Source organism: Pseudomassariella vexata, assembly GCF_002105095.1.
Source record: "Pseudomassariella vexata strain CBS 129021 chromosome Unknown BCR38scaffold_32, whole genome shotgun sequence".
NCBI classification, from domain to species: Eukaryota; Fungi; Ascomycota; class Sordariomycetes; order Amphisphaeriales; family Pseudomassariaceae; genus Pseudomassariella; species Pseudomassariella vexata.
In genome coordinates this window covers 82,655-108,390 of record NW_024467987.1, presented here as the reverse complement: position 1 = coordinate 108,390, position 25,736 = coordinate 82,655, and the positions used below count along the sequence as shown (strand labels likewise).

General features: G+C 48.5%; 9 protein-coding genes across 9 annotated transcripts; 3 read left to right on the top strand and 6 right to left on the bottom strand.

The window, feature by feature from the left end:
- Window positions 1-197: 197 nt before the first annotated feature.
- On the bottom strand, window positions 198-1,683 carry BCR38DRAFT_479364 (putative RNA methyltransferase). The gene is made up of 3 exons (XM_040863146.1): window positions 1,599-1,683; window positions 1,430-1,551; window positions 198-1,380 (listed from the first exon to the last, which is right to left on the bottom strand). Exons 1-3 carry the CDS (start codon window positions 1,626-1,628, stop codon window positions 510-512), a joined length of 1,023 nt encoding a protein of 340 aa, XP_040709313.1. The 5' UTR covers window positions 1,629-1,683; the 3' UTR covers window positions 198-509.
- A 266-nt stretch (window positions 1,684-1,949) lies between these two features.
- BCR38DRAFT_357663 (thioredoxin-like protein) lies at window positions 1,950-2,753 on the top strand (the record flags this gene model as incomplete). Its single annotated transcript, XM_040857124.1, has 3 exons — window positions 1,950-2,028; window positions 2,095-2,534; window positions 2,589-2,753. 3 exons carry the CDS (start codon window positions 1,950-1,952, stop codon window positions 2,751-2,753), a joined length of 684 nt encoding a protein of 227 aa, XP_040709312.1.
- Window positions 2,754-3,176: 423 nt separating this feature from the next.
- Window positions 3,177-5,962, top strand: BCR38DRAFT_453359 (mitochondrial small ribosomal subunit Rsm22-domain-containing protein). Its single transcript, XM_040861584.1, has one exon. It carries the CDS (start codon window positions 3,259-3,261, stop codon window positions 5,725-5,727), a length of 2,469 nt encoding a protein of 822 aa, XP_040709311.1. The 5' UTR covers window positions 3,177-3,258; the 3' UTR covers window positions 5,728-5,962.
- A 1,350-nt stretch (window positions 5,963-7,312) lies between these two features.
- Window positions 7,313-7,816, bottom strand: BCR38DRAFT_415222 (uncharacterized protein; the record flags this gene model as incomplete). Its single annotated transcript, XM_040859010.1, has 2 exons — window positions 7,313-7,468; window positions 7,541-7,816. The coding sequence occupies 2 exons, from the start codon at window positions 7,814-7,816 to the stop codon at window positions 7,313-7,315; spliced, it is 432 nt and encodes a 143-aa protein (XP_040709310.1).
- Window positions 7,817-9,171: 1,355 nt separating this feature from the next.
- On the bottom strand, window positions 9,172-9,636 carry BCR38DRAFT_357615 (uncharacterized protein; the record flags this gene model as incomplete). The annotated part of the gene is made up of 3 exons (XM_040857121.1): window positions 9,172-9,357; window positions 9,406-9,453; window positions 9,487-9,636. The coding sequence occupies 3 exons, from the start codon at window positions 9,634-9,636 to the stop codon at window positions 9,172-9,174; spliced, it is 384 nt and encodes a 127-aa protein (XP_040709309.1).
- Window positions 9,637-13,427: 3,791 nt separating this feature from the next.
- On the top strand, window positions 13,428-15,118 carry BCR38DRAFT_479361 (uncharacterized protein). The gene is made up of 5 exons (XM_040863145.1): window positions 13,428-13,872; window positions 13,930-14,043; window positions 14,100-14,295; window positions 14,359-14,436; window positions 14,523-15,118. The coding sequence occupies exons 1-5, from the start codon at window positions 13,595-13,597 to the stop codon at window positions 14,853-14,855; spliced, it is 999 nt and encodes a 332-aa protein (XP_040709308.1). The 5' UTR covers window positions 13,428-13,594; the 3' UTR covers window positions 14,856-15,118.
- Window positions 15,119-19,633: 4,515 nt separating this feature from the next.
- On the bottom strand, window positions 19,634-20,383 carry BCR38DRAFT_491413 (uncharacterized protein; the record flags this gene model as incomplete). Its single annotated transcript, XM_040864661.1, has 1 exon — window positions 19,634-20,383. One exon carries the CDS (start codon window positions 20,381-20,383, stop codon window positions 19,634-19,636), a length of 750 nt encoding a protein of 249 aa, XP_040709307.1.
- A 1,300-nt stretch (window positions 20,384-21,683) lies between these two features.
- Window positions 21,684-23,141, bottom strand: BCR38DRAFT_453339 (gentisate 1,2-dioxygenase). The gene is made up of 2 exons (XM_040861583.1): window positions 22,464-23,141; window positions 21,684-22,306 (listed from the first exon to the last, which is right to left on the bottom strand). Exons 1-2 carry the CDS (start codon window positions 22,921-22,923, stop codon window positions 21,792-21,794), a joined length of 975 nt encoding a protein of 324 aa, XP_040709306.1. The 5' UTR covers window positions 22,924-23,141; the 3' UTR covers window positions 21,684-21,791.
- Window positions 23,142-24,079: 938 nt separating this feature from the next.
- BCR38DRAFT_491411 (family 25 glycosyltransferase) lies at window positions 24,080-25,362 on the bottom strand (the record flags this gene model as incomplete). Its single annotated transcript, XM_040864660.1, has 2 exons — window positions 24,080-24,809; window positions 24,908-25,362. 2 exons carry the CDS (start codon window positions 25,360-25,362, stop codon window positions 24,080-24,082), a joined length of 1,185 nt encoding a protein of 394 aa, XP_040709305.1.
- Between the last annotated feature and the right edge of the window lie 374 nt (window positions 25,363-25,736).

Below are 25,736 nucleotides of genomic sequence, written 5' to 3'. Positions count from 1 at the left end.
TGACCACTTGAAAGGCGGGTGTGGATAGCCAATAGCACTTGGGAACAAGAGTGACGTAAACTTGCATGCTATTTAATTTGAAGGTCAAGGTGGGCCTTGGTTCAGCCACATTCAGTCATCGGCCCACACCAATCAGTATATTCACATGCTGGACGTGAATGAGCCGCAACATTTTAGAAGCATTAATTATTTAAGCAGGGTAAAACGAGTTGTGTTGGACTGATAGAAGTCTATGATTTGGCAAGACACTGGCACCGGCTTCTACTGCAAACATTTAGTTTGTCGATCGAAACTTCATGCTTGGAAATCGTATCATCCAGCAACTTGAATGACATCGGACTTCGTCCTAGTTTGATGCCGCTTGCACCTGGGCCAGTTGTTTTGAGCACCGGTGAGACGACTTAGTCGTTTTCAAAATACTGCAATACTATCTGCGTCAGTTGCTGACCATTTAGAGGCTAGAATGTTGCTCTCAGTTTGTGAGACCAGATATAATAATTCCTTGGTCATCACCGTCCGTCCCAAATCCTTCGCAGGCTAGTAAGACCAATGTACACTGCCTCGTCCGTCCGGATCGTCCTGCTACTCTGGCCAGGCAAAACGTTGATCCAGTGATCAAACAAGTCCTTGGTCTTGCCTCGAATGATGCCCATCTCTTGCAGCGCTGGGTCGTTCTCGGCAGCGTATTCGATTCCCCTAGGTCCTCCAAAGATGATGATAAGGTGCTTGAACTTAGCAGCATCCTTCTGCTTCTTCTCCGGAAATGAATCCGGTATCAGTGTACCGCGTTCTGATGTCCCGATGCTCATATCGTAGCCACCGTCGTACTTGCATTCCTCAAAAACGGCAGAGAGCGAATTTGCCCGTCGGACGGAGTAGCCCCAATAGTATCCCCCTTCCGTCCGCGGTGCATCGGGATGCACTGGTTTTGCCTGTGAGGGGTCATTCTCGTCTATTTGCAGCGTGATGCGCGTATTAGGCGAGATCTTCTCGGCAATATACACCTGCTCTTTTCCGCCGACATCAACAAGCGTTCCCCCTCCATCTTCCCCTGCGGTCACTCCTTCACGGTATGGGAGCCATTCAGAAGGATGAGGATGCGATGGGATATCTAGACTAGGCAATAGACCAGCACCCCGCAAATTTGGGTGTAGTGGCATGAGCGTCTTGCGCATGAACGGGGGTATCTCGAGGTAGTTGAGAAGGTGTTCGATGTAGCCGCATGGGTCTGTGTCGCCGGTGTAGTTCAACGAGTCGACATTGCGCGGGCGTTTGTCCATGGGCGAGTCGTCGAATATTACGATTTCGTCTATGCCGAAGACGGCGAGCGCTCGGGCTAAGTGTCCAATGACAGGGTATCGTTGATCATCTCGACGACAACTGCACAGGTAAGCTGATGCGGTAAAGAGGGGAGGCGCTAATGTCTTACTTAAGAATTACGCTCCCGGGAATCGCTATCGATATCGACCATTCACGACCGCTGCTGGGCTGGAAGAATGCGCTGGGTTTGGAGGTATCGACGTATTCGCCATCCCTCGAAACCTTGCGCTTCTGTTTTCGATTAGGCATGATCCATAGAGCTATACACTTTTACTGACCTTTGACCTGTCTTGCTCGTAATATGCCATCTTGAATGGTGACTTCAGACATTCACCGGCACTTGAAAATCCGACTCCAATTGCTCCGCTCAATTGAACAAATTTTGGTTAAGAGCTGATTCTGCCGGGTTACACCATGAGAGCTATATTCACCGCCTGCTGTTTAAAGCCGTAGCGTCAGCCTCCGGTTCGCCGTCACCTTCCATTGTGGGTCACAAGTGGACAGCTGTACCGAGTATCGCATTGATCCTAGGCACTCAAACTCTCTGATAAATCCGAGCGGTTGCATTCATCGACCTACCTGCACCTAACCGTCACCTTCTTCAGCCAAATCTAGTCGTAACCGCCAAAATGACGGCAACAGTCAACATCAGCTCACAAGATGACTGGCAGCGCATCCTGGGATCGTCGACCATCGTTGTCGCCGACTGTACGTCCCTTGAATACCCCTCCAGTCCACCCCAGCCATCTGGCAACTAACACACCGACTCTATAGTCTACGCCGACTGGTGCGGCCCCTGCAAAATGATGGCACCGACGTTCGAATCTCTATCGACCAAATTTTCTAAGCCAGGCAAGATCACCTTCTGCAAGGTCAATGTGGACAATCAACAATCCGTCGCTTCCGCCCACGGCGTCAAGGCTATGCCCACCTTCCTCATCTTCAAGAACGGCTCCGTCATCGAGACGATCGAAGGTGGAAGCCCACCCGCCCTGTCGAGTGCCGTCGAGAAGGCAGTCAAGCTCGCGGGTACCACAATACCCGGCGCTGTATTCAAGACACCAGGGCGGACACTGGGTGGAAGTGGACCAGCGCTCGGGAGATCTCCGGGCGGTGGTCGAAGTCTAGGGGGCCGGCCATGGAGATTGGATTCTTTCAAGATCTTTAACGCGATCTTGACCTTCTTTGGGCTTTACTTGGTTTCTCTGTTCTCTGTGAGTGCTGGCTTGACATCCCTACTCTGTACAGTGATGGCTAATATCCAGCAGTTTGACCCATACAAGGCAGCGGAAAAATCAGATTTCAACGTTCACAAGCCTCGACAACCAACTGCACCCGCGAGAGGGCCCGCAGGTGGACAGAAGGCTGGAGGCTCGCCGGGCCAGCGTCCCACTAATGGTGTCAAGACGTTGGCAGACCTTGGAGGCAGCTAGACAGCGATCACTAGTTTTGACGTTTGGGGTGCTTGTGTATTAAGGCGTTTCAATTACAGATGAAAGAACATCTAAAGTTCGTGGTTATAGAAGTTGCGACTTCGGTGTGTTAGTTACCAACATAATCATTGCCACACATGAATTGAACAGGTACAAACTACACCGTGGCATTGCTGTAAAGATCTCACTGACCTGCTGGAACCAGTCGTTCGAGGAGTATGACGATGTCCCATACTACATAGAACTGGAAGACCTGAAGTGGTTTGAAAGTCGATGAATGGTTGAATGGTCTCTGATGAGCTCTAGCTAGCAGGGATTGCATTGGTGATGATGAATGTGGTGGGTTTGATTGGCTAGACTAATGATCTTACACTAATCCAGCACGGGCCTGTCTCCAACAAAATTTCCCATCTTTGGCGCAAAGCTCAGAGGCAAGCTCAAGACTGCTTCATGAACTTCAAGTTTGATTTTGTCTGGATAGTCACATTCTCTACATGTGAAAAAGATGCTGTTGGCTAGAAAGGCGCAAAAGGCGTGCCCGAATTGTAGAGCGCAGCTTTTAACCTTGTTTGAGAACGGATTCGTCAATACTCCTGTGCAATCGCAACGTTCGGCGTCGTTCCCCAACCTAAAGTCGAGAACAGCCAGGAATCCCACGAACCGGTCGTTTTCGACAACCAAACGCAAGCGTCAAGATGCGAAACCCGAAAAACGTCTCGCAAGTCCAGAAAATACAGAGGATATCGAGTTGGTTGTGCGACAAGCGAAACATCAATTCGGCAATACGCTACCAAAGGGCTACTTGAACGAGGAGGAATTGAAGCTATACACCCGGCTCTATGGCCCGCCATTGCGAGAAACGAGGCCAGAAGACGTGGGAATGCCCATCACAAAGGCTCTTCTCAATGAAACGCATAAGTACATCCTCGTGAACAATAAGAATGCCTTGTTCAGGGAGAACGAGGAGGGCGAGCTCGAGGAAATTCCGTACCACCCGGAGAATGCGACGCTGGAGGCGGAGGATGTTGTAGATGCAGAAGCGCAGGCAGAGGAGTTCGAACTGCCTTCAGATGCCGGTATCGACTACATCAAAGCAGTAGCAAAGAATAAGCGAGAGTTCTATGCTCTCATGAAGCTGCAGAAGGACTTTGAAACCGCAAGTTTGCTCCGTCCCGAAACCGAAGAAATCGAAGCGCAACCCGAAGACGAATTGGTCGTGGATGAGGTTGCGGAACAAGAGGAGGAAAATGAAGAGGAAGACGAGGGCGAGACAGATCCCGAGTTTGACCCACACCACCGCGTCCACGCCCTTACGGAGGTTGGCCAATGGAGGACGAATCCAAGTACAATGCACTTTCCAAAAGCCCAGTTTATCAACCCAATCCAAACGATTCTGGGTCGCACTGATATCAAACACGTCAAGGAGGCAGCTGAGAAGGCATTTGGAGGCCTTGGCCTTCCTCACTCGGTTGCCACCCCTCAAAATGGCAAGAGTCAAGGACAGAAACCGATACCAATGGAGGCAGGGCACCATAAGATGAGCGAGATCGAGGCAGACGCGTTCATCGCCACGAATCTCCCAGGAATGTATGCCTCGGTTATGAGCATTCTAGTGGAAATTCGGAAACGAATGGGGCCAGAATGGATACAGGGGCTACTAAGCAGAAGCAATGGCGAAGGCCCCCGTGTCCTCGATGCGGGTGCAGGTGGAGCTGGATTGGCTGCTTGGGAGCAAGTATTGCAGACCGAGTGGGAGCTGCTTCATGGTGTAGAGGGCAAGGCGGCCATGGGCCCTCCTGGGAAGAAGACGGTCGTGGTTGGATCCGATCACCTCCGCCACCGAGTATCACGTTTCTTAAACAACACAACTTTTCTCCCGCGTCTGCCAGACTACCTCCACTCCGGCGTACTGGCCGAGAAGATGGACGATAGCGAAGTGTCGCCGCTACGGAAATCGTACGACATAATCATCGCATCCCACCTCATAATGCCCACGAAAACAGATTTTAAACGCAGAGCTTTACTTGACAACATCTGGGAGATGCTTTCACCCGACGGAGGAATCCTTATCGTCCTCGAGAAGGGTCACCCGCGCGGCTTCGAAGCAGTAGCTGACTTTCGCCATCGCCTCATTAACGAGTTTATCGAGTCACCAACATCTGACCCGCAACCCGACGATCTGCCGCTCGAGCGTCAACGCGTCCGCGAACCCGGCATGATCATTGCCCCGTGCACAACCCACAAGAAATGTCCCATGTACTCAACGCCTGGTCTCGCCCATGGGCGCAAGGATTTCTGCCGTTTCAGTCAGCGGTTCATCCGCCCACCATTCCTTCAGAGGATTCTTGGCGCTACCCACCACAACCACGAGGACGTAGACTTCTCCTTCGTCGCTGTACAGCGGGGAGTCACATCCTCTTCGCCAAGTCCAGCATCAGTCGAGGACAGCCTTGACGTCAATGAAGCCGCCTTCGCCGGATTTGAACATGCAGCCGAACCACCCAACCCGCTATCTCTACCACGAAACGTCCAGCCACCACTCAAACGTCGCGGCCACGTCACGCTTGATCTCTGCACGCCGGCCGGCATGATCGAGCGGTGGACCGTGCCCAAGTCATTTTCGAGGCAAGCCTACCACGACGCGCGGAAGACGAAGTGGGGCGACCTCTGGGCTCTGGGCGCAAAAACTCGCGTCGTTCGAGCGATCCGGCTCGGCAAAGGCGGCGTCGGGCCTGCTGACGACGGTATTCGAGCTCGCAGGGCTGAAGAGGCGGCTAAGGGCAAGGGCAAAGTCCGAGTCATCAACCTGGACTCTGATTCTGGGGGTCTGTTCCAGGCGAGCGAGAAGAAGGGTGTTGTGGGCGAGACGGGTCGTCTAGGAGGTCGGGGCCCGGCACCGGCGGAACGCCGGACAAAGGGCGGTAAGAAGTTGAGGCAGAGGAAGGTTAGTAATTTGTTGGATGAGGAGATGTAAAGACCATCATAGAATGATTGGGCTGCGTTACACGAATTTTCGAGGCTTGTAAAATACTGGGTATATCATCTAAAAAGGGGGAGGAAGGGGGGAAGGGGGAATCTCCGTGTATTAGCAAGTTTGTAATGGTAAACGGGAAAAGGAACTCCACTTAGATGGGCACGTACATCATGAGCCAAACAAGCTGACTTTAGCCTGTTGGTATTGATACGAGTAACTCGCTGCTATTTTCTCTGCTCTTACGTAAGGTGGTCTGGCTACTTCAGATGTACTCGTCTTCCTGGTTTCTTTCTGTTGACATTTCCGTAATTCGCCTTGCCTAGTCACAAAAGCAGTCATTCTGACAAGGTTCCATTCCATGTGAGAGACCAAATAACACGGTAAGTGCTGTAGAAAAGAAGGCCTTCACAAAACTGAAGTTGTGAAACCGCAACAGGCAACGAAACTACTACAGGTATGGCTCAATCCTGTCATTTGTAAATCATCTTCTCCTGAGCTTCCTTGACAAGCTACGTGTCCATGCTCATCATAGTGTCTGAGCCGGACGACGACGCCCTTGACATAGGTGTCATAAAGCTTGTCACCGCGATACCGAAGTCAAACAATACAATGCCATCCGTATCTGGAATTTCCAGTAGGTTTCTGTCCTCTACATCTCGATGCAAACTGTCGATCTCCATATGAATAAGGCCCACAACGTTCATAATGTACATGAGTTGCTTTAGCCATATCGGCTTGAACGGTCGACGGTGGTCGAAGAGAGTTCCACCTCTGATGTGATGAAACTGATCATTAAACTAACATTTGATCTAGCATCATATATGAAAACATGGTAGAGGTGTAGAAGGTTGGGGCGGTGACTTGGCCAGGCCCCCTATACAGAAGGCAGATATGTGGTGAGGGGTAACGGCGTATTTACACACCACGTCGTGGTAGTTACTACCATCGTCATTGTACCTTACAATACCCATTGATGGTCTGAGACAATCACTTTGTGTAAGCTTTCGCATGGCAAGGGTCGAGGAATTTTCGAGGAATGGTCCAATTTGCATCTGGAATGGATAGGAGGTTGAGTCTATGCATTCCTGTCGAAAGTGGCTGGTGGAGTCGGTTATGGTGAAAAAAAGACGGTTAAGAAGAGACGAAAAAGAGCCATGGTAGTGCTTCAACGACTTGACAGCGTTAGAGGCAGTTTCTTTGCTCAGAGGAATGAATAGCTGAAACCAGCCCACTGTGAACGAATATCGCCGGTCTCAATCAATGATATACATTAAAGTCGGCTTTCCACCAGCAGAGCCTTCTTGATCAGCAACCTAGAACAGATGTTGTTTGTTAATCATGGTTGTGCCATGTGAAAAGTGTGTGAGAGGGTAAGCTGTTTAGCTGACTGGTAAACTGGGTTGATAATTGGGTGTTGGGTATAGTTGAAGTTATTAACCAGTTTTGGTGACTGGGTGAACAAGTTCATACATTTGAGATCACATTGATTTATTTGGATGACGGGGAATGTAAAGTCATTGAGTTGCGGCATCCCTTGCTTGAGAATTGTTTTGTTTTCATCCTTTTTTATTCTCGGTATCTTTGCTTACCCCGAGACTGCCTTGACCTGGAGTATAATTGTGCCATTCATACCAATGCCAACCTTCAATGGAACTCCAATGATTTCATCTGTGGAAACAGGCCAAGAGTCCACCGAGAACGCAGTACCAAAGCCATCGAGCGACATATCAGCACCAGATTTCTGGAACATCTGAATTTAGCCTTTCCATGCTGGAACAAGTGATTCAGGTGTCATTAACAACTCTACACCTACCGTGAACAGAGAAGGAGCACCCTGAGGGTTGTAGCAGTTGAGCATGCCATCAGCACAGCTACACTTATTGTAGGCCGTGATTGTGGTGGGATCAACGGTCACGTTGGAGTTGAAGGGGATGCAGTACAAGTGGTTGGTTATGAAATTTCCACGGTTGTTGACACATCCGACTTGAACTTCATCTTTAAAGGCGAGGAGCTCAAAGGTGCGAGGAAGACTGGCCAAGACGACGAAGGCGCTTGCGAGGATGAGGAGGGCGGTGTTCTTGAGCTGCATTTTGTTTGACTACTGTGGGTAGAGGCACGAAGATGTGGTGTAAAGTTGGTTGGCGAAGCAGAAAGTCGAATCAAGTTGACACAGGACACGGTGGGAAATATAAAAAGCTTCATAGGGTTTCTGGACTTAATATGGAGAAATTTAACATTGAATCCCTGGTGAAATATATGACCTGCAGTCGGCCGAAGTCATTTTTTGCACCAATAGGTAGATGCACAAATTCCCTCAATCTAGCAGAGTTCAATATTACAGAGTGACTATCCCCAAAGTGAATTCTACAATATGCACAAGGACCAATCTTCGTCGCTTGTGCCTTGGCATATACGGACTAGATCACACCTTCCGATTCTCATTATCCCTGCGCAGCTACTTGATTCACCAATTAATATAGATCTCATGAAATTTAGTTTCACAGCATTGTCAATAGATAAATAGCTTCTAACTTACTGTTGGCTGTAGACGTTATACAAAGGTGGGAAACGACCTCACGCAGCAAACGGTGCTACATCTTATGCTACGACTAAGGCGCTTCATGCCGCTTTACTTGGCACCTAAGTAAACGCTTTCTATGATATTATCATTGAACTTGTAAACCATTGTTCACAGGGAGTTACGGCGATATAGATGTAATTAATTGGAAGGTTTATTGGACTGGAGGGCAAATGTTGTTGCATTGAATATATGATAATCTATGAAGAGCGTTATATAGATAAAAATGAACGATTCCTGTACCACAGGCAGAAATTGTGTGGTACGATGGGTGGTGGTCACATTGGCCCATAACGTACGGTAGGTGGCCATGTGTGTAATAGCCTTAGGTCCAACAAGGTTGACTATTCACAGAGGCGACTGAGAATAGTTTGGGGCTACCAGGCGAGAACATATAAAAGAAAAGGATATCGACCACTATCTCCATGCCAATTGGAGACAGAGATCCATTATCCAGCGAGTATTAAGACGATATGGGAGTTCGATATCAAAGCTTTTCACTCCTTGTACTATATATTGTTCGGACGGAATGACCAAGCTGCCTTTTAGTAAATGCCGTCCCTTGATTTATACCATCATGAAACACCCAATCCATGGTACCTACATTGGCAGGATTCAACAAAGCAACCGACATCTGCTATATCATCAATATCTTCAATACACGCATAAAATAGGTTCTTCGCTTACCAAAAAGTCCCAATCCTCCATCGCCTCAGGCGTCAAACCAAACAACATCTTCAAAATCCCATCTGTATTCCTGTCAGCTGCCTCCTGCCCCTGAGCCACTATAGTCTCCAATATGGGTAAGCACGTCCCCAAAGGGTCTTCCGCAGCCTTGAACACAACTTTCCGGATCCCTTCCACACCTAGGCCTCTCCTCGGCCTCTCCTGAGCCCGTCGATCTGTCCGCCAATGATACACATGTGTAGGTACCCCTTAATATTAGTCTCTCCCGACTCGATGCACCTCAGACACCAAGTCTTCGCATCTTCCACGACACAAACTAAGTCTGCTCTGACTGATAAAGGCCCCAGCCCTTGTTCCTCTTGCAGCTGCGTCAGGTATTCCACCGCCACAAACAAAGCAGCCTGCATATCAACAGTACGATAAAACCCCGAGCCACACGCCACAAGCCGGGACAAATCATACTGATCTGTACATCATGCATTGTCCCCGTGCACCGTGGCCCCCATCATAGGCGAAGCCGACGACGCCGCAGCCCAAATCTTAAGCGAAGTATCCACAAGAATCTTGCGCGAAAACGCATACGCCGTCTCCTTCAATGCCGCATCAAAGAATGTGATATGCAGCGCGGACATATAACGATGCATGACAAAATCTATAGCCTGCAACTCGAAACACAGGGTTTAGTACAGCGTCCTTAGCTCCGCGTTACACTCCTCTTTGCATTCTTTGCAATGGCCCGATCAAAAGACTGCCATACTAAGTAATTAACTGCTGAAGAATGTGAACGAGTCCGAATCCTCCGCTCTGATGGCTCAATGAGCTATGGGCAAATCCAGAAGGCTACTGGCTTTACGAAAGACCAAATTCGTATTGCAGCCAAAGCCGGCGGGACTGATAGAGGCTTTCGAACTGGTCGTCCTCCCATATTATCGAATTAAAACAACTAGAACTTGTCGAATTCGTTAATCTTTCAAAAAAAGGAAAACCCGGCGAATGACCTTCTTGGCCTTGGTTCTTATCCTTTTCAACTAGGTTTCGATTGTTGAGTGGCCTCCATATTCCCCAGATATGAACCTTATTGAGGCCTGTTGGAATTTGATGAAGAATTATATGGAGGAAAAATGGGGCGACGTCGAGAAGGCATCATACGCCGACCTTCGTCGGCAGGTTAAGGGGTAAGTAGCCCCAGAAGATTGCCTGGATTTCATCGCTATCGGCCTTCTCACATTTCTTCTCGGGCATATCGGGAGAGCCATTGTTTGTTTGGTTTGGCACAAAGATGAGTCTATACTCTACTCGTCCCGGCACCATTTTTCGATGTGCCTCTATATGACCCAGCCCTCTCACCAGATCAATGGGTCATCCGGCCTTCGGCTGTGGCCTACATCTTCGCCATGATGTAATTTTATTGTCCCCGCGATATATGATATATTTGAGTCGCATGCGTATATCTTGACTTCCTTGTCGCCCGACTATCTGGCAAGTATGCCAGCTAGTTGAATTGGTTCTGCATGCTATATTAGCCGTCGTGCGTATCATCTCAGTGCCCCGTTATCCTCGCCGAGTATTTCATCTGGATAATCGCACATGAGGTCGCCGAGACCAAAGCAGACGACCTTGTCGACTCTGGAGACTTATCCACAGTATGTCTGGTATTCGGAAGTATCGCGCAGGTGATGTGCATCTGTGCTCATCTGTGCGTCGGTTTCACTCTGCCGAACCGTTGATGAATGTCAAGGCGACTTCTAGCATAAAGCGGCGATGTACATGAGGTCATTTGCGAATCGGCTTGCATACTGCAGGATAGGCGATTTCTTCGTTATGTGAGGAAGGCACGATCAATAGAAATTCAATTGAAATAGTTTCGGGAAGACCTCAGGCTGGGGAAGCAGTAACCTGTTGGAGCACCCGGTGGGGTTATCAATGATGAATTGCAATGGAAGACTTTTAGCCGTCTGTGACAGCCTGGCTGGGCCCTTGACGACTGAATATGGAAAGGTTTCGTTTAGAGCACTTTCATGTAATTATTACTTCGGATGAAATAATCTTTTATAAGCGGTATAGCGTATCTGGATGTAGGATCGCCTAGGACTAAGCCGAAGCGAAGGTCTCTTTTTTACCTTAACGTTATCCGTGGCTGATTAGCTCTATAGGCCGCAATACATGTCCACCGAGCCGTGTTAGCGACGCAGCTTTCAATATCTGAGGTTGGATATCCTTCTTGTAGAAAATTAATGAGGGTATGATTAATGTCTTGGTACTAAATGAACGGTCGTTCCAGCGCATTCTTAATGAGTAACAACCTACCCACGTTGAAGAATGAAGACCACCTCACCACAAGCGAAAGGTTACGTTAGAAAGACTTATCCCAAAAGCATTCTAAAATCCTGACAAAGTCTTCTATAACGAAACTTGCCCTTCTTTATATCCTGCAAACTATTCTGCTACTTGAACTTTTGGGCTGCCCTCAGGTTATCAAGGCACTGCCCACTTTCGAGCCGGACCTGCTCTGCACCCTAAATCCCCATCAGTCTGACTGTTCTTACATCTTTTGCACAATACATCCCCCTAGCGGTCTTGAATTGGTCATGAACGGACGAATCCTCGCAGGAGTAGTTGTTTCTGCCCGACATTTCCATGTCTTACGTATAACTAAAGGCAATCTCTAGCATTTCCCGGTATCCTTTTAATTGCTCTTCGGTTAGCACTCCGGTTTCCATTCCTGGGTCAGATTGCTGAAGCCGTCCAGCATGTCTTGGGCCGAATGATGGACTCCATGGGGTTTCGACAGCTCACCGTATGCGGTAAATGGACTAAACGAAACGCATGAACCAAATATATCCGACCACATATTGTTCACTGAAAACGTGCCTCATGATTTTCTCCTACCTCGAGTCCAGGGATTCATCCAACACGGCGGGGCAGGTCGTGCAGATGCTGACTTGCGAAGGGATGCCCCCATGCTCACCATTCCCTTCTTCCTGTTAGAATTTCTGGTTTGCCCAAATCTATCGACTCGAACTTGGGACATTTTCCCGCGAGCACCAGTGTTTTACTCCTAACGGTCTGGCGGCATCGATGCAGAATCTGCTACCTGCCACTGATCTGAGTCGTCACAGAGATATGGAGACACATAAAGTAACCGAGAAGAATTGGGGAGAAGTTGCCATCGATATCATTACCAATAGAGTACGTACAAACCACACGACCATAAAATGTTTTATCTGGCACAATAGCTGCTTATCTGGTGTCTGTCAGCGATCTAAGTTAGTCTGAGCTGATTGTTTTGTCGGTGTTTGACTGGAGCGGCAGGTGGTGACTACCAAGAGTATTTGCTGGAGATTCATGGCTTTCTTTCTGGCTTGATCTACCAGATTAGCTGCATCTTTTCTGTATTTCTAGGGTGGACAAACTGCGAGATTTGCGTTTGGGGGGCTGGGGACCTCCTCGTCGAGCTAGGATACAATAGGCTTATTTCAATATGCATCATTTCAGGCGCAGTAGCTGTGTGGGGCTGGGTTCCAGATCCATCACAGGTGTTATTGCAATGATACATGTCACATTTGATGATTTTCCATGCTATTGTCAACTGTGCTGCACATGCGAGCCTGTTGAAAGCTGCAAATCGGCAAACCCTATTTGATGTTCGCTTGAAACGATCTTTCATGCCCGTGCCGCACGTTAGGCGGCGTAGCGTTGGCAGCATTTTGGAATTAGTTAGACATGTTGTTGAAGTAAATTTAAATAGGGTGCTCCTGAAGGGGCAGGCCTGGAAACTACTTAAGCAGTAAATAAGTACAGAGGCCAAGGCAAATATCGTCAGAGCAAGTATGAAGTATTGAACACGACTGTCGGTAGCCAGATTATACTGTGTTGATACCTACGTATTAAATCGTCATATTCTGTCATCCAGGTTATTCTTCTCAGTACGGCGTTTAATGTGTTACCAGTCAATTGCGTGTTTTTGGAAGCAAGTCGTTTGCTTCTTGAAGTGAACAATTACCAGTCTGCACCCGAGAGCTACCTTGGTAATACACAATGACGATGCCAAGATGGTCGCACGACGACCTTGTTGAACATGATTGGAACAAGCTTAATATGCTATAGTCAACGTGAAGTCTTGCCTTGGTTATACTAGTGGCAAGCGTATTATCTTCAAGCTTCCCAATTTATTGCAGACGATGCTCGATTCCAAGACCAGCTAATTGATGGATTTTACAACTCTACGTAAAGTTTGGAAAGCCTACGGAACACTTGAACCTTGAACGCGCATTCGAGCGAATTGCTTATTCTCGCTGGTAATACTTGCTCATGCTATGCCAAGTCAGGAAATTAAACTTCCGCTGTCACTGTTCTAGAATAATAGACCCAGAACGAGTTCCTCACTAGCAAACGTCCATAATCAGGGGGGTTGGACGAATCAGAAATGTCTTTTCGCAATGCCACTTAAGTCACTTGCACTATATACATGAGCACCAGCACCATGATGATATCGATTTGAACACACCATTCATCGCACCTTCAAAGTCAGGGCCACTACGACTCAGTCACCGAATACACGGTTCTTTTCACTTCTTCCCGAATCGCATCCCCTACTTGAAGATGTTGCAATCATTGGTCTTCGTCCTCGGCTTTATCTCAACTGCCAATCATGTTGCCAGAGCAGCGCCGGGCAAGCCTGCCTTGTGTGAAAATGTCATGAACAACCACCCCGAGTTGACTCGAGAACTCCAGGGCATGGGCAAGGCCGATATGGCAGATATCTGCTATCAGTTTGTAGACAGATGTCCCAAAAAGGTCACGACTACGATCACCGATACAATCACCGACTTTGAAACAACCACTCTCCCTGTTACCACCACCACGAAGTTAACCACCACGTAAGTCTCCATCAAGCTTTAATATCAATAATAGCCGAGGTTCATGTGGTACACCAGCACCAAGACCTCAACCACCTCAAAAACGACAACGACGTTCAGCAGCACAACGACGACAACAACGAGTGTCACTGTACTCGCGACCACTACAACCACATACGCGCCAGAAGCACCGTAAGCGAATATAATTTTCAGGCACCGGAGTGTCAACAACTGACATGTTCAATCAGAGCTGAATACGGATCTGCCTCGACTACGGCGGAGGTGGCCAGAAAGCGAAGCGAACTCGTTGGTAAATACGACTCAGAGGAAATCACAGCAGTTTGTTCGTGTCTCGTCGAGCCGGACGAATCCTGCAACCGCAAGCGTAATCTCCGAGAAACTTGGTGGTTCACCACGACGGTATCGACGACCGTCACCGACACTGCAAGTCGTCCCACTCGCAACTGCTTAGGTGCATATGTAGCCTGCTTACCACGCTCGTTATAGGAAACTGTCGACCCTACTAGCACCAGAACTATCACCTCGGTAGAGTCGGATACCACAACTACAACCGCGCTAACTACGGTACGTAACCACCTACTTGCCAACCCCTTGATGTTTTCCCCCAGCAACCCCTTTTTTCTAAAGTTTAGAATCTAAACCACCTCCAGACTACTGCACCACCCACCACGACCAAGACCACGGTTACCACGACAACCACGATCGATACGACTACGGAGACTGCGGTCGCGAGGTGCGCCTTGAGGGCATTTGAAAATCGGGTGGCCACTGAAAACGAAATCTATGCTGAAAGTGATATCAGCCTGAAAGACTGCAGAGATCTATGCCTCGAGGGAACTTTTGCCAAAACCTGCATGGCGTACTCGTATTGGAGCATCGTCCCCGAACGGTGTGTTTTGTACGGTACTCCCGTCAAAGTTGTCGCGGATTCTTCGGTGTACAGTAACGTATTGTTCTTTGACCGGGCTTGCGTTATTCAATGAGTTTGCGGCGATGCAAGAGGCGGAAAGTTCTGCACCTGGTGCGATGCAGGGTGGAGTGTTGGTGGGTGGAGGCAGAATGGAGGAAATGTTGGTGCATTCCTTACCAGCATGGAGGCCAACTAACGGGCAGGATCACATTCCTTTCAGCCAACAGGCTCAAAAGTTTTCTTGAAATTGCTGTCTTTTCTCGAATAATGTCTAATTAGAAAAACACGACGATCATTTTACCTATGTCATTGTTGTTTCCAGCAGAGAAACGTCACTCTGATTTACTCTGAGCGATCTAACTCGGTCGCATTTTCTCAAGAGCTTGCCAAGTGTCACATGGATTTGGAACTTTCTTTTCCAACTTTCAGATTTCAGTGAAACTTATCTGGCCCCAGTTGGCTTCGGTGAGGCCGAAGCCACTTTCACCATATCAACGAGTCCTGAATCCCTCACCTTGCGACTGCCGTCGCTGATAACTTCAGATTTGCAAGGACAACTCAGAAATGACGCATTAACCCCAAGAAAATCGATTAAAGCATGTTTATACCAGATGCAAATGTCACAATCAGGCGGGAATGGCTCTCCATGCCATTATTTCCATTCTGCCCAGGCCAGTGCATTAGACCAGTAAAGAAGAGATGCAGGCCTCAAGTAAAGTATCACTGAATAGTCATGATCATCAATTTTGGGTGAAGAAATTTTAGCAGTGATTTATCTGACAGTTTCAACAGGATAACATCAACACAGCCCGATGTAGGAATGCCGACCACACTCGAGACTCCCGCTCCACTGAATACGAAGCCCAAGGGTAACGCGAAGCTCTTCAATATGCCAAGTTCGGGTGATGGAAGCCTTTTGAAATGAAAACCTGACTTCCCAGCTCTTATGTCAAGGGGTCATCGTTCTTAGGAAAGCAAATCTGTGTGTACGTCACCTTAGCCAGCAATTATTGCAGAAAGCTAACGAGCCTAGGAATTTAGAGCCACAAAATCAGCGGGTATTCTTTGCTTTACACCGTTTACTGTGATGATGAGTTTTATGACTATTGAAACTCGCGCCGACTACTCTCCCGTTGATAGTCAGACATAATTAGCGTATATTCAGGGAGGGTTTGATCCTAACGACCGTGTTATGACCTCCACGGTAGAATATGCATCAACGCCTTCTTCCAAAAAAAAACACGTGCTAACAAATAATCAGAAATCCTGACGGCTCCTCTAGTGGGTCGGCTGTGGGCGTAGCTCCTCGGTTTGGTCCATGGTCTATGGGCGGGGAGATGGACAGTTCTCGTGACGTCTGCCAGCAGAGCATCGCTCTTCGCACTGAAGCCCAAGGTTGTTAATGCCTCTAAGAAAGGCGTTTTTATGCTCACTAAGTGTTTGGATAAGAGGAAAAGTCGGTAGCTGACCTGGACGTATTGATGAAACCCCTTTTGTCCACTTTGAAACGCACTCGAAAGCTTAACTTCTCTACTGTCCTGGTTCAGGAGTGGAAAGATCTCACAGTCGGCTTCATCGACCCTGAGCTGTGGAGGCATCCCATACTTCTAGAGCCAACTAAGAGTTACGAGAAGCACGCCGTGGGTATTCATGATGTAATTAACGACGGCGTTGCTGAGAATAAATGTAGTCAGCGGCTAAGCAGAAAGCCATAATATTCCTAGTGGAATCTCAGATTGCCAAAGTCATTTACCCCATCGAGCCGCCCGAAAAAGTGGAGACTTATACAGCATAGCAACGATCATTGAAGGAAGCATGGAATGATCTTGGTGAGGTAACACCAGGTCCATAACACTTTTAGAAGCAAGAGCATCTCACTCCACGGAGGGTGAATTTCGGAGGACCACCTGGCGTGGGTGTTAGATGGCATCTTGACGATCAGAGGTCGAGTAGTATCTGTGGAGGGCGAAACAAAGTATTTTCCAGGATCGCGTTGCTACGGACGATAGAGAAGGCGGTGAACGCTATGAAAAGATCGCCGTCTCTTCGCTTTATCGTTAGAGTAGCCCCCATGATTGGTCCGTGTGAACAGTTGATCCAAGTCCCAAGGGAAACAGAAAAACGCACGGTTGGGTCCATATCGTCATCCGCTTGTACCGATCTAGTGGTGTTTGGGGCAATGAAGAATGATTCAAGGTAACGGCAGACACTGATGTGCCCCAAGGGAAGGCAAGTTGCTAAAGTGTTGTATCAGAGAACAGTATTGAAAACACATAAGGGATGAATCGCGTACATGGGCTGGATTTTCTCTGATTTCAAACCTAGGGGGGAAAAGATATAACGTCACCCACAGGTCAATGCCCCACACGGGTCTTTGCCCAACTTTTCACGACCTCCCAACCTTTAATCTTAGATAGATCAACAACAACCCGTGTTCATCCAAGAAATTAATCAGAATTCTTTTCATTATCTGTTTCTACATCTGCCTGAAAAGTTCGCGCATTATGTCCAATTCCTCCGCAAATGCCACAGCGCCTAGCACCCGTTGCCCTCCTTGTAGGACGACTACTTTCACCCTCTTCCTCACTTCCCAAACCCGTATCACCCCTAATAGCCCGTAGAACTTGTGCATCTTCTATATTAAGTGGCCCACCATACTGGATTTGCTTGTTTTTGGTTCTGCGACGTTTGCTTAGCACATGGTTAGTCTCACGAAGCTCTTCGTTCTCGCGACGCAAGATAACATTCTCTTGCATCATTGCATGCGTAGCCTTTGCAATCGAGTCAATTGAATGAAGAATATGCGTCGGAGAGCTGTCTTGATGCCTCTGAACGCTATTCTTAATCAATGTTGACTGCGATTCGGCTTCAAGGGTGGTAGTAGGTGTCTTAGAAGTCCAAATAGGGGGTAGGAGTTCTGGGTCGGCAGAGGGTGTACGCGCGACTTCTGCGACATCCAGGGCAGATATAACCCTGTCGGGATCAAAAGGGACAATTCCAGCTGCTTCGAAACCAGATCTGATGTTTTGTTCAGTAAAAGCAGCGCCAAACGCCTCAAAAAAACCGGCAAGGAAATCCTCCTTCGCAACGTGGGTATGATGCCGTCGCATCAAACCCTCAACAAACACACCGTACGCCCGTTTCAAAACACTAAAAGGCACCAAGTCGAGAGGCTGGAGCTTATGGGACGAATGGGGAGGCATAGGAAGGGTAATGATGCCATGGTCCTTGCAGTATTGTTTGAAATCCATCGAGTGATGGCTTTCGTGACCGTCAAGGATCAGGAGGCGTTTGACACCCTTCGTACGATCGCGTGTGTGCAGATCGAAGTGAGCTGCCCAGCTGAGACCAATATCATTCGTTGTCCATCCGTTGTGGGATAGATCAACGACCCAATTGCCCGGTAATGTGGTGTCGCGATACCACGAAGCGAGGTGAACTTTGGCCGCGAAGATGATGTACGGCGGCACCGCCCAGCCTTAGGAATTGGCCGCCTGAATGACAGTAACCCATTCCCTATTGCCTTGCTGGGCTTGCCTAGGCCTTCCACGTCTTTCGGTACTCGTAACAACCATGCCGGTTGAGATCATGCCCATTAAAAAGCCCGTCTCGTCAAAGTTGTAGATATCCTCCGGCTGAATGCCGTGCTTCGCTATTGTGTCCGCAACACGCTTAAAATAACCGCGATACGCGACAGGATCTTCGCAGAATGCCCGCTGGTAATGAATTCGACGATTTAAACGCGTCCGGAGGTCTGGTTGTCGCCGTATGAAGCTCGAGGCCCAGTTCTTGCCGACGGGTGACGCGTCGCGGTCGCGTCGGAGGATATTCGCCATTTCTTCAACGTATCGAAGCCGGAGAGGAAAAGTTCGCGAATCTAGCTCAATTACGCGTCGGGTAATCGTATTCTCTTCGGTTTCGGTCATTTTCCGTTTGGGCATGTTAGTAATGTGTAATGGTTGTACGCCTTCGTAACGGCGCTTCAATGTCTTATGGTCGACTTTGAAGATTTTACCAAGCTTGTACCAACTTAGGTGAGGATCGCGTCGTTTAGTTTGGATGACTAATTGAAGATTAGCTTCACTAGATTTGCGTGCCATGTTGTGGAAGGGAAGAATTGTATAAGTAAAGATGGAAAGTCAAGATTTCTTGAAAAGTTGGGCAAAGACCCGTGTGGGGCAATGACCTGTGGGTGACGTTATGCTGACATTAAAAGACACAATACCGAGGCTGTGGATCCAAATCAGAGGATCTGATTGGCTACATCGTTGCTCTTAAGCAACATTTCGTAGCTTCGGAAATAGCTGAGCTTTCTAGAAAAAACACCATCAAAAGAGATCTGAACCACACAACTGACTTGGCACGAAATCAATCCTGATATTCGTGACTTGAGTCCTGTGAGGTCAGATCGACCAGGATACACAAGGCTGAAACCAATATGTACTTATTATAAAGAGGCGACGTAGAGTTGTACTGGTCGGCTAGGCTAATGCAGCCAAGCACGCCGTAATATTGACGGGGCAGTCTACGGGTGCGTATGCCATAAGTCTACTAAGACTGGTAAGTTGACTTAGGCAATTCATGATGCATCTACGAGTACGATTTATATTTGAGTCCAGTCTTTATAATATAGCATAGCTATAGCCTGGTGTAACCATAATGATGATAGGTTTTCTGCTGAGATTATGGCTGGGTTTTGGAAAGTTACAGGTAGCAGCTTTATCGTTGCATTGGGATCTGAATCTGCTTCAACTATTTATTTAGAAAATCATTGGATTAGGCTATATGATACAAGATGTCGAGATTGGAACCCTTAATTAGTAGAGGTAAGATAGTTGAAACAGAATACGATTAGTGACGTTTCTTTCCCCCTGCCTTCTTCCCCCCTCCCTTTCTGCCACCTCCCTTGCTGCCGCCAACCGACTTAATCCCACCCTTTCTGCCACCTCCCTTGCTGCCGCCACCCGACTTAATCCCCCCCGCCTTATCCTGCTGCTGTAACTTCTTATCAAAAACTTTATGTTTTTGCCATCCGTCCTTCAACTTCTTATCTTCAATCTTCTCCTTGTGGTACTTCGCGATAGCACCGTTCTTTGCGGTGCGGTACTTTGCCTTGTTCTTCGACGAGGCACCAAACTGCTTTTGACGCAACTTTTGGATTTCGTTACGGTGATCAGCCTGGTCCGCCTTCTGGACTTTATGCAATGTTTTCTGCTTGCTGCGCACTTCGCTCAGGTGCATGTTCCAAAAATTGTTCTTCTGCTTCTTGGTGCCTTTGTATGGGTAGCCTTTAGGGCAGCACTTGTTTGGCGGTGGCGGTCCGACCCCTCCTTGATCATTGTGACGGGGCGTGAGAGCGTGTTCTTTGGCTGTGCCCACGTCACGAGAGATGACGTGGAGGATGTTGGGGAAAAGGTCTGGGTCTTGCGCTTTAATCATGGCTAGAACTCCTGAGATGCTGGTTGGCATGCCGTCACTCGCTTGATTAAATGAAGACGTGTCCATGGTGAGAACTTCGTCTTTATTGGGCAGGGCGACTAGAGGAGTCCCCATCACCGCCATGGCCATGACAGTGATGAGCAGAGTCGTGAGGCAAATCATGATGACTTTGTGGATGAAACCTTTTTTCGATGTGTAGGAGGGGTGCAAAAGGTCCGTCCGTCTTTGTAGAATGACCATACCTTTTTATAGACAAACATATCCTTCCTATACCAGGTGGTTCTCAGGAATCTACCGGTGCACGTGCTAGAGATTACACTTCGGCGTCTTTTCAGAACAGCTCGATTCGGAAATCGCTACCGAGACACTCTTGATGTTCACAAAAGTCACAATTTTACGAGCTTCGTGATGGTGCTGGTCAAGGTATGACGCTGTCTTGGGTCTATTTTCGGGCCTAGATTTCCATGATTCGTGATGTCAAGGCGGCACCAATTGAAATAATTCACACCATGTTATTTAACCATTGAACTACCTAGGCTTTCGTATAGTAGTGAGATTTGTCTTCCCTGAATTGGCAAGATATGAGTAGAGTTCCTTAGCCCAAGAAGCTGGACGATGGTAAAGACGGTACTGACCGGTCTGGAACATGTAATGGGGTGGTCACTGATAAGCTTTTCGTCTGAACTCGAGAACAAAGAATCCACGCTCCCAATAGAAGTTGAAGCATTTATGGGTATTGCCCTTGAACCTTTCGTTCTAAGTCTTTGATTGGATTCTTAATGGAGAAGCTCGGACGAACATCTTCGGACTCCAAGCTTCCACCTTGGACTCACTACGAGTCATTCAAGCCGATCTTAGATCGAGATGCTTTGGAATCTCATGCCGCAGATCGAAGATATGCACATATTAGATTGGCATAACATGGCCGAAGTCAACAGCCTATTGAATCTCACTTTCACGAAGCGACTTGAAGGGAGAACTACAAATGAGCAAGATATCCCTGTCGAAATAACGACACAAGTGAACCTGAACCGGGTTATAGGGCTTCTAGACTCATTCGCATGTGCCTCATCCATGGCAACATAATCACTTAAAATAATGGCTAAGTACGCATCTGGAGATACCATGATCTCAGCCTACTCGGGTTCTGCCACCAGATGCCACTAGGAAAGCCTAATTAGCACTTGGAGCAAGGAGTTTGTATTTCCAGCTCTTCCTGCCACCTAACGTCTATTTTAGACCGCCTACTCAGGCCACTGTAACCGTATGCGGCAGTCTTTTCGCATGTGACCTATTGTGCGGAAAACTCGACTAAAACTTGATGACTCCAGACCTTTTACCAGACCAGAAAATTTAGCAAGAGTTTGTTAGGGCGGTGAATTACTTGACTTGGGGTCGGTGGTAGCGAGTTTGTACTGAGTTTCCAATTTGTCCAGCGATCCTAACATTGGCCACATGTATGCAGTTTTCATAATCCGTTAATGCCACTGTATTTAGCGCTGTGCCATTAACCTACTAGCCAATCAAGTGATGAAATCGAATTATACCAGCACACTACCAGGTCCCTTAACTATTCCTTACGATACATACCGAGATTTGTAAGCAGTGGAAGGTCATTCACAGCGAATAAATAGCTGCGCTGTTCCTCCGCTTTATGCACCCTTTCCGACCACGCCGGAACCGCAAAAGTGTCCCCCCTGGCCCAGTAAACCACTTCCGTGGCTCCGTTAGCCAAAAGAAGTGTAGTTCGGCCCCGTCCTTCAAAACAATGGTACACATAAGAGCAGGACTCTCGCATGGATACACTCTCCGAACCAGAATCAACGCGCTCCGCTTGGCCTCCCATAGTGAGTGAAAGCGGCCTCTTCGCATCCTCCCGGCCGACTTGGTAGTGGTAGATGGCGTGCGGGCCATCCTGCGAGTCGAGGAACCTTCGCACCTCGTCCCAGCCGATTCTCAGCTCACAGTCATCTGCCGTTGGATTGCTGGGATACCGGCTCTCCGTGTACACCTCTGCGAAGTTTGTCGGGAAGGCTTGATACAGCGGAAGGTCGAGGCCGTCGAGCCAGATCATTGGGCCCTCGCCTGTTACGACGTCAATACCGCTTGACTATTTTCGAGTCCTGGGAATTAGAATTGAGAAGAGGAAAAAGGACAGGTGAAAGGGCAAAGAGTGAAGCAACGAAAAGAGAAGGAAAAGAAACCAGAAAAGGCGGCGCTTCAGCATGAAAGAAAAACTCACCCTCATGACCATGGTCATGCCAGTCCCAGCTCGGCGTCAGTATAACATCTCCTCGATTCATAACCACCTTCTCGCCACCCACAGCTGTGAACCCCCTCTCCCCCTCGATTATAAACCGTAAGGCAAATGCAGTATGTCGGTGCGCCGGCGCTGTCTCACCGGGAAGAATCAGCTGCAGCCCCGCATAGATGGTGTCTGTTGTGTGCGGCGCCTGCATGGCCGGGTTAACGAGCATAAGCACCCGTCTCTCAGCCTCTTGCGCGTCGACAACTTTTCCGGCTTCGAGGAGCAGCGGGCGAATCTCGTCGTATTTCCATTGGGCTACTTGAGCCTTGGGCATGGGGCGCGGGGGTACCATGGCGCCCATCACGGTCCAGAGCGGGGCGACATGCTTGGATGGGAGGGTGGCGAGGTATTGGGATGTCTTGGACTGTTTATCTGAGGTGTTGGAGCCATCCATGTTGTGCGGAGATATGCTTATGAGTTGAGATCACGCTGTGCTTGCAAAATTTGAGAAGACAGAGCAGGCTGCAATTGTGTGAGAGGAAAAGCTCGGCAGGTTGGATCTAGGTTGATTCAGGTCAATATCTGCAGTAAACAGAACTTATCTCCTGTTTTTGCATTTGCCCAGCGAAGAAATAAGCCAACGACATTTCAATGCCGAACATGGACTCCGCCCGTTGACCTTGTATCCCCGCACTGAATCCACTTCAAATCCCCATGGGGAAGTAAGAATCGGAAAGTTGCCTCGGAGCTATCGGCTTGGCGTTTCGAAAGGCGAATCCTTCAGGTTGCGGCGTCAGTCCTCAGCTTTCTCATCGTTTATTGATTTTAGATGTAATAAATAGAGCACACAGACGAAAAAATTAATAATAGGTCGAGCCTAACTAGTAAACGCGAGTATAGGCTGTGCCCTTGTATATTATGTCTTAATACGCTCTAGACTTCGCTATACCTCGTCTCTTTGAGTACGACTGAACTCAATTTCAGACGTAATCACAGGGGACGTATGTTGAAGGCTAATTTTATTAGATAGCGACTACATACAATTATATACTACCACTCGATCCACTAATGTCCTAACTATTTTTGTGGTATGATACAAAAGTAAAACCAAGCCCATTTCTTTCATCCCAAATAACTAAAGCTTGATGCAGGAGGAGATTACCTTTCCATCTGCATCCAAAAGAGTGCTATACTGTCAGAGAACTGAATGCTACAGATACCGGTGGGACACCGGTGGGGCCCCGGTGTAGGGACGTGCGAGTCAAGACCGAATATGGAAGTCTTGGTGTACGGAACAATCGGAGGAACTAGTGCTCTACGGCTCTGACTCCGGGCTCTAGCTATCTATGTAAGGGGGCAGGTATCCGGGAAGAAGATAGAGAGGGCAGAGATCAATGAACCATCGTGGGCACCCCTACCTGAGACTACCCGGTGCTACGCAGGAGGGACGCCCATTACTCCCCTTCACTCCGTACTCTTGCCTTCGGCTTAGCCGTAACCTGACATATACCCAACCATTAAAACAATATGACAAGATATCCCTTTGCCCATCATTGAGTTCGGGCCCCAACTCGTCATTCCCGTTGTATCCAAAATTTAACCTAACCGGCTTAGAACTGATTCTCCATCTCCGATCCCATGATCATATTCCTGATATTATTCCTCGCGCTCCACATAATATTCTCAGTGAAACCCTTATCCCTCACCTCATCAGTCACTATATTATGGATATCACTATCCCCGTGTATCGGCCCCTTTCTCCTGTGGGAAAAGAAGAGAGGTGGATTGACGCTGATGCACTTAGTCTGCAACCCATCATCGCCCCCCGGCTCCTCCCCCACGGCAGAGACGGAGCGCCGACAGAGATCCGCGAGAGCATTGTCAATGGGTCCCGAAAGGTGGTCTACTGACAAGTCGTACAAGACCTTCCGGGCGCCCCTCTGTGACAGCGCGTATGCAAAGGTGCATATGGGCGCTGCTCCAATGTGGACCCAGCGTGTGTAGGGGTTGGCTTTGAAGTCGAGTAGGCCGGTCACCTTGTCTGGCGGCGGCACCGTCACGTCATTTTCGATCACAAACTTTTGTTTCATATATTGTATGCCAGGGTGGTCGGCGGGCTTGCCCACGTTTTCTGGTAGCAGCTCGGGGAACGGCTCGCCGCAGTGGCCCATCCACAAAACGTCCCAGTCGTCGCCGTAAGGGGAACTCGGGCTCGAAGAACTCGTGCCGAGCAAGGTGCGAGTTCCCGTTGCAATCTGCTCAAGTTGGGTCTTGAGCCTGACGTCCCGGTCCACGTCGTCCTCCATGATCAGGGCCGATTCGAGATTCTCTTCGACAATCCTGTAAGCAACTTGTCAGTCATCAATGTTTCCCAGCTTGCCAAGGAATGGTAACAACGTCGGTATATACACCCAAACAAGACTTGGATATAAACGTACATTCGAGCCGCATTCATGTGCGCCCTCCAACAACCCAGCTCGTTTTGTCCATATCTTTGCCGATCCGTCCCAAAGGGGATCGCCTTATCCGGGACTGACTCTCCCCTGACTCCATCAACCCACTGGACATGGAAGCCAGTCAAGGCGCTCGACAAAGCAACCGCATCCCGCTTATCGCTACGATCCGGCAGGCCGAGCGCGAAGATCTTGGAAAATCCCAAGGTATTGTTTGTAACTCGATTAATGTCCGTGGTGGATAAATGCTTCGTTGTGGAGGACGCTGGTTTTGTGCTAGGCGGCGGCGCCGCAACCGGCAATGTGAAGCCAAATTCTGGGCGTCTCTGGGTGCACAGGATCAAGACGATCACGATGGCCAAGGCGGCCAGTCGGAGTCGTGGTTTGGGGCTCACCACGTTCTGGGAAAGGAGTTGTAGTTTGCCCTGTAAGAATGCCATTTGACCCTGTTGATCTCACAATATCGGGTACTGATTCACTAGCAGATTGATATGGGGTATCCGGGATTATAAATAACACGGCTGTCCTGAGAAAGCTCGTGAGAAGGTGGGACGGCCAGGAACTAACGAGAATTCCAAGCTGGTAAGATAGAAGGATAATGGGTTGGCAACTTGGCATTGATGAGAGTTTATAAACGCTGGCTTTAATATATCCACCACAACCCACGCCTCAGGGGAAGAAGAAGATATGCTATTTTCCGTGATATGTAGAAACCAGACAGTTCCGGTTGGCACTGTCACTGTGTTGGTGCAAGTCCAACCTTTACGGTAGCAAGGACACCCTCCTTACGCTGTAGGGCGGCTAAAAACACAAG

Bases quoted from the DNA above. Each gene is read 5' to 3' on its own strand.
- BCR38DRAFT_479361 (XM_040863145.1), top strand. From the start codon at position 13,595: ATGTTGCAATCATTGGTCTTCGTCCTCGGCTTTATCTCAACTGCCAAT. The intron at 13,873-13,929 runs GTAAGTCTCCAT...GTGGTACACCAG, and splicing joins ACCACGAAGTTAACCACCAC to CACCAAGACCTCAACCACCT. The intron at 14,044-14,099 runs GTAAGCGAATAT...ATGTTCAATCAG, and splicing joins ACATACGCGCCAGAAGCACC to AGCTGAATACGGATCTGCCT.
- BCR38DRAFT_453339 (XM_040861583.1), bottom strand. From the start codon at position 22,923: ATGGATGGCTCCAACACCTCAGATAAACAGTCCAAGACATCCCAATAC. The intron at 22,307-22,463 runs GTGAGTTTTTCT...ACGTCGTAACAG, and splicing joins GCATGACCATGGTCATGAGG to GCGAGGGCCCAATGATCTGG.
- BCR38DRAFT_453359 (XM_040861584.1), top strand. From the start codon at position 3,259: ATGCTGTTGGCTAGAAAGGCGCAAAAGGCGTGCCCGAATTGTAGAGCG.
- BCR38DRAFT_479364 (XM_040863146.1), bottom strand. From the start codon at position 1,628: ATGGCATATTACGAGCAAGACAGGTCAAAG. The intron at 1,552-1,598 runs GTCAGTAAAAGT...AATCGAAAACAG, and splicing joins ACGAGCAAGACAGGTCAAAG to AAGCGCAAGGTTTCGAGGGA. The intron at 1,381-1,429 runs GTAAGACATTAG...TTACCTGTGCAG, and splicing joins CCCGGGAGCGTAATTCTTAA to TTGTCGTCGAGATGATCAAC.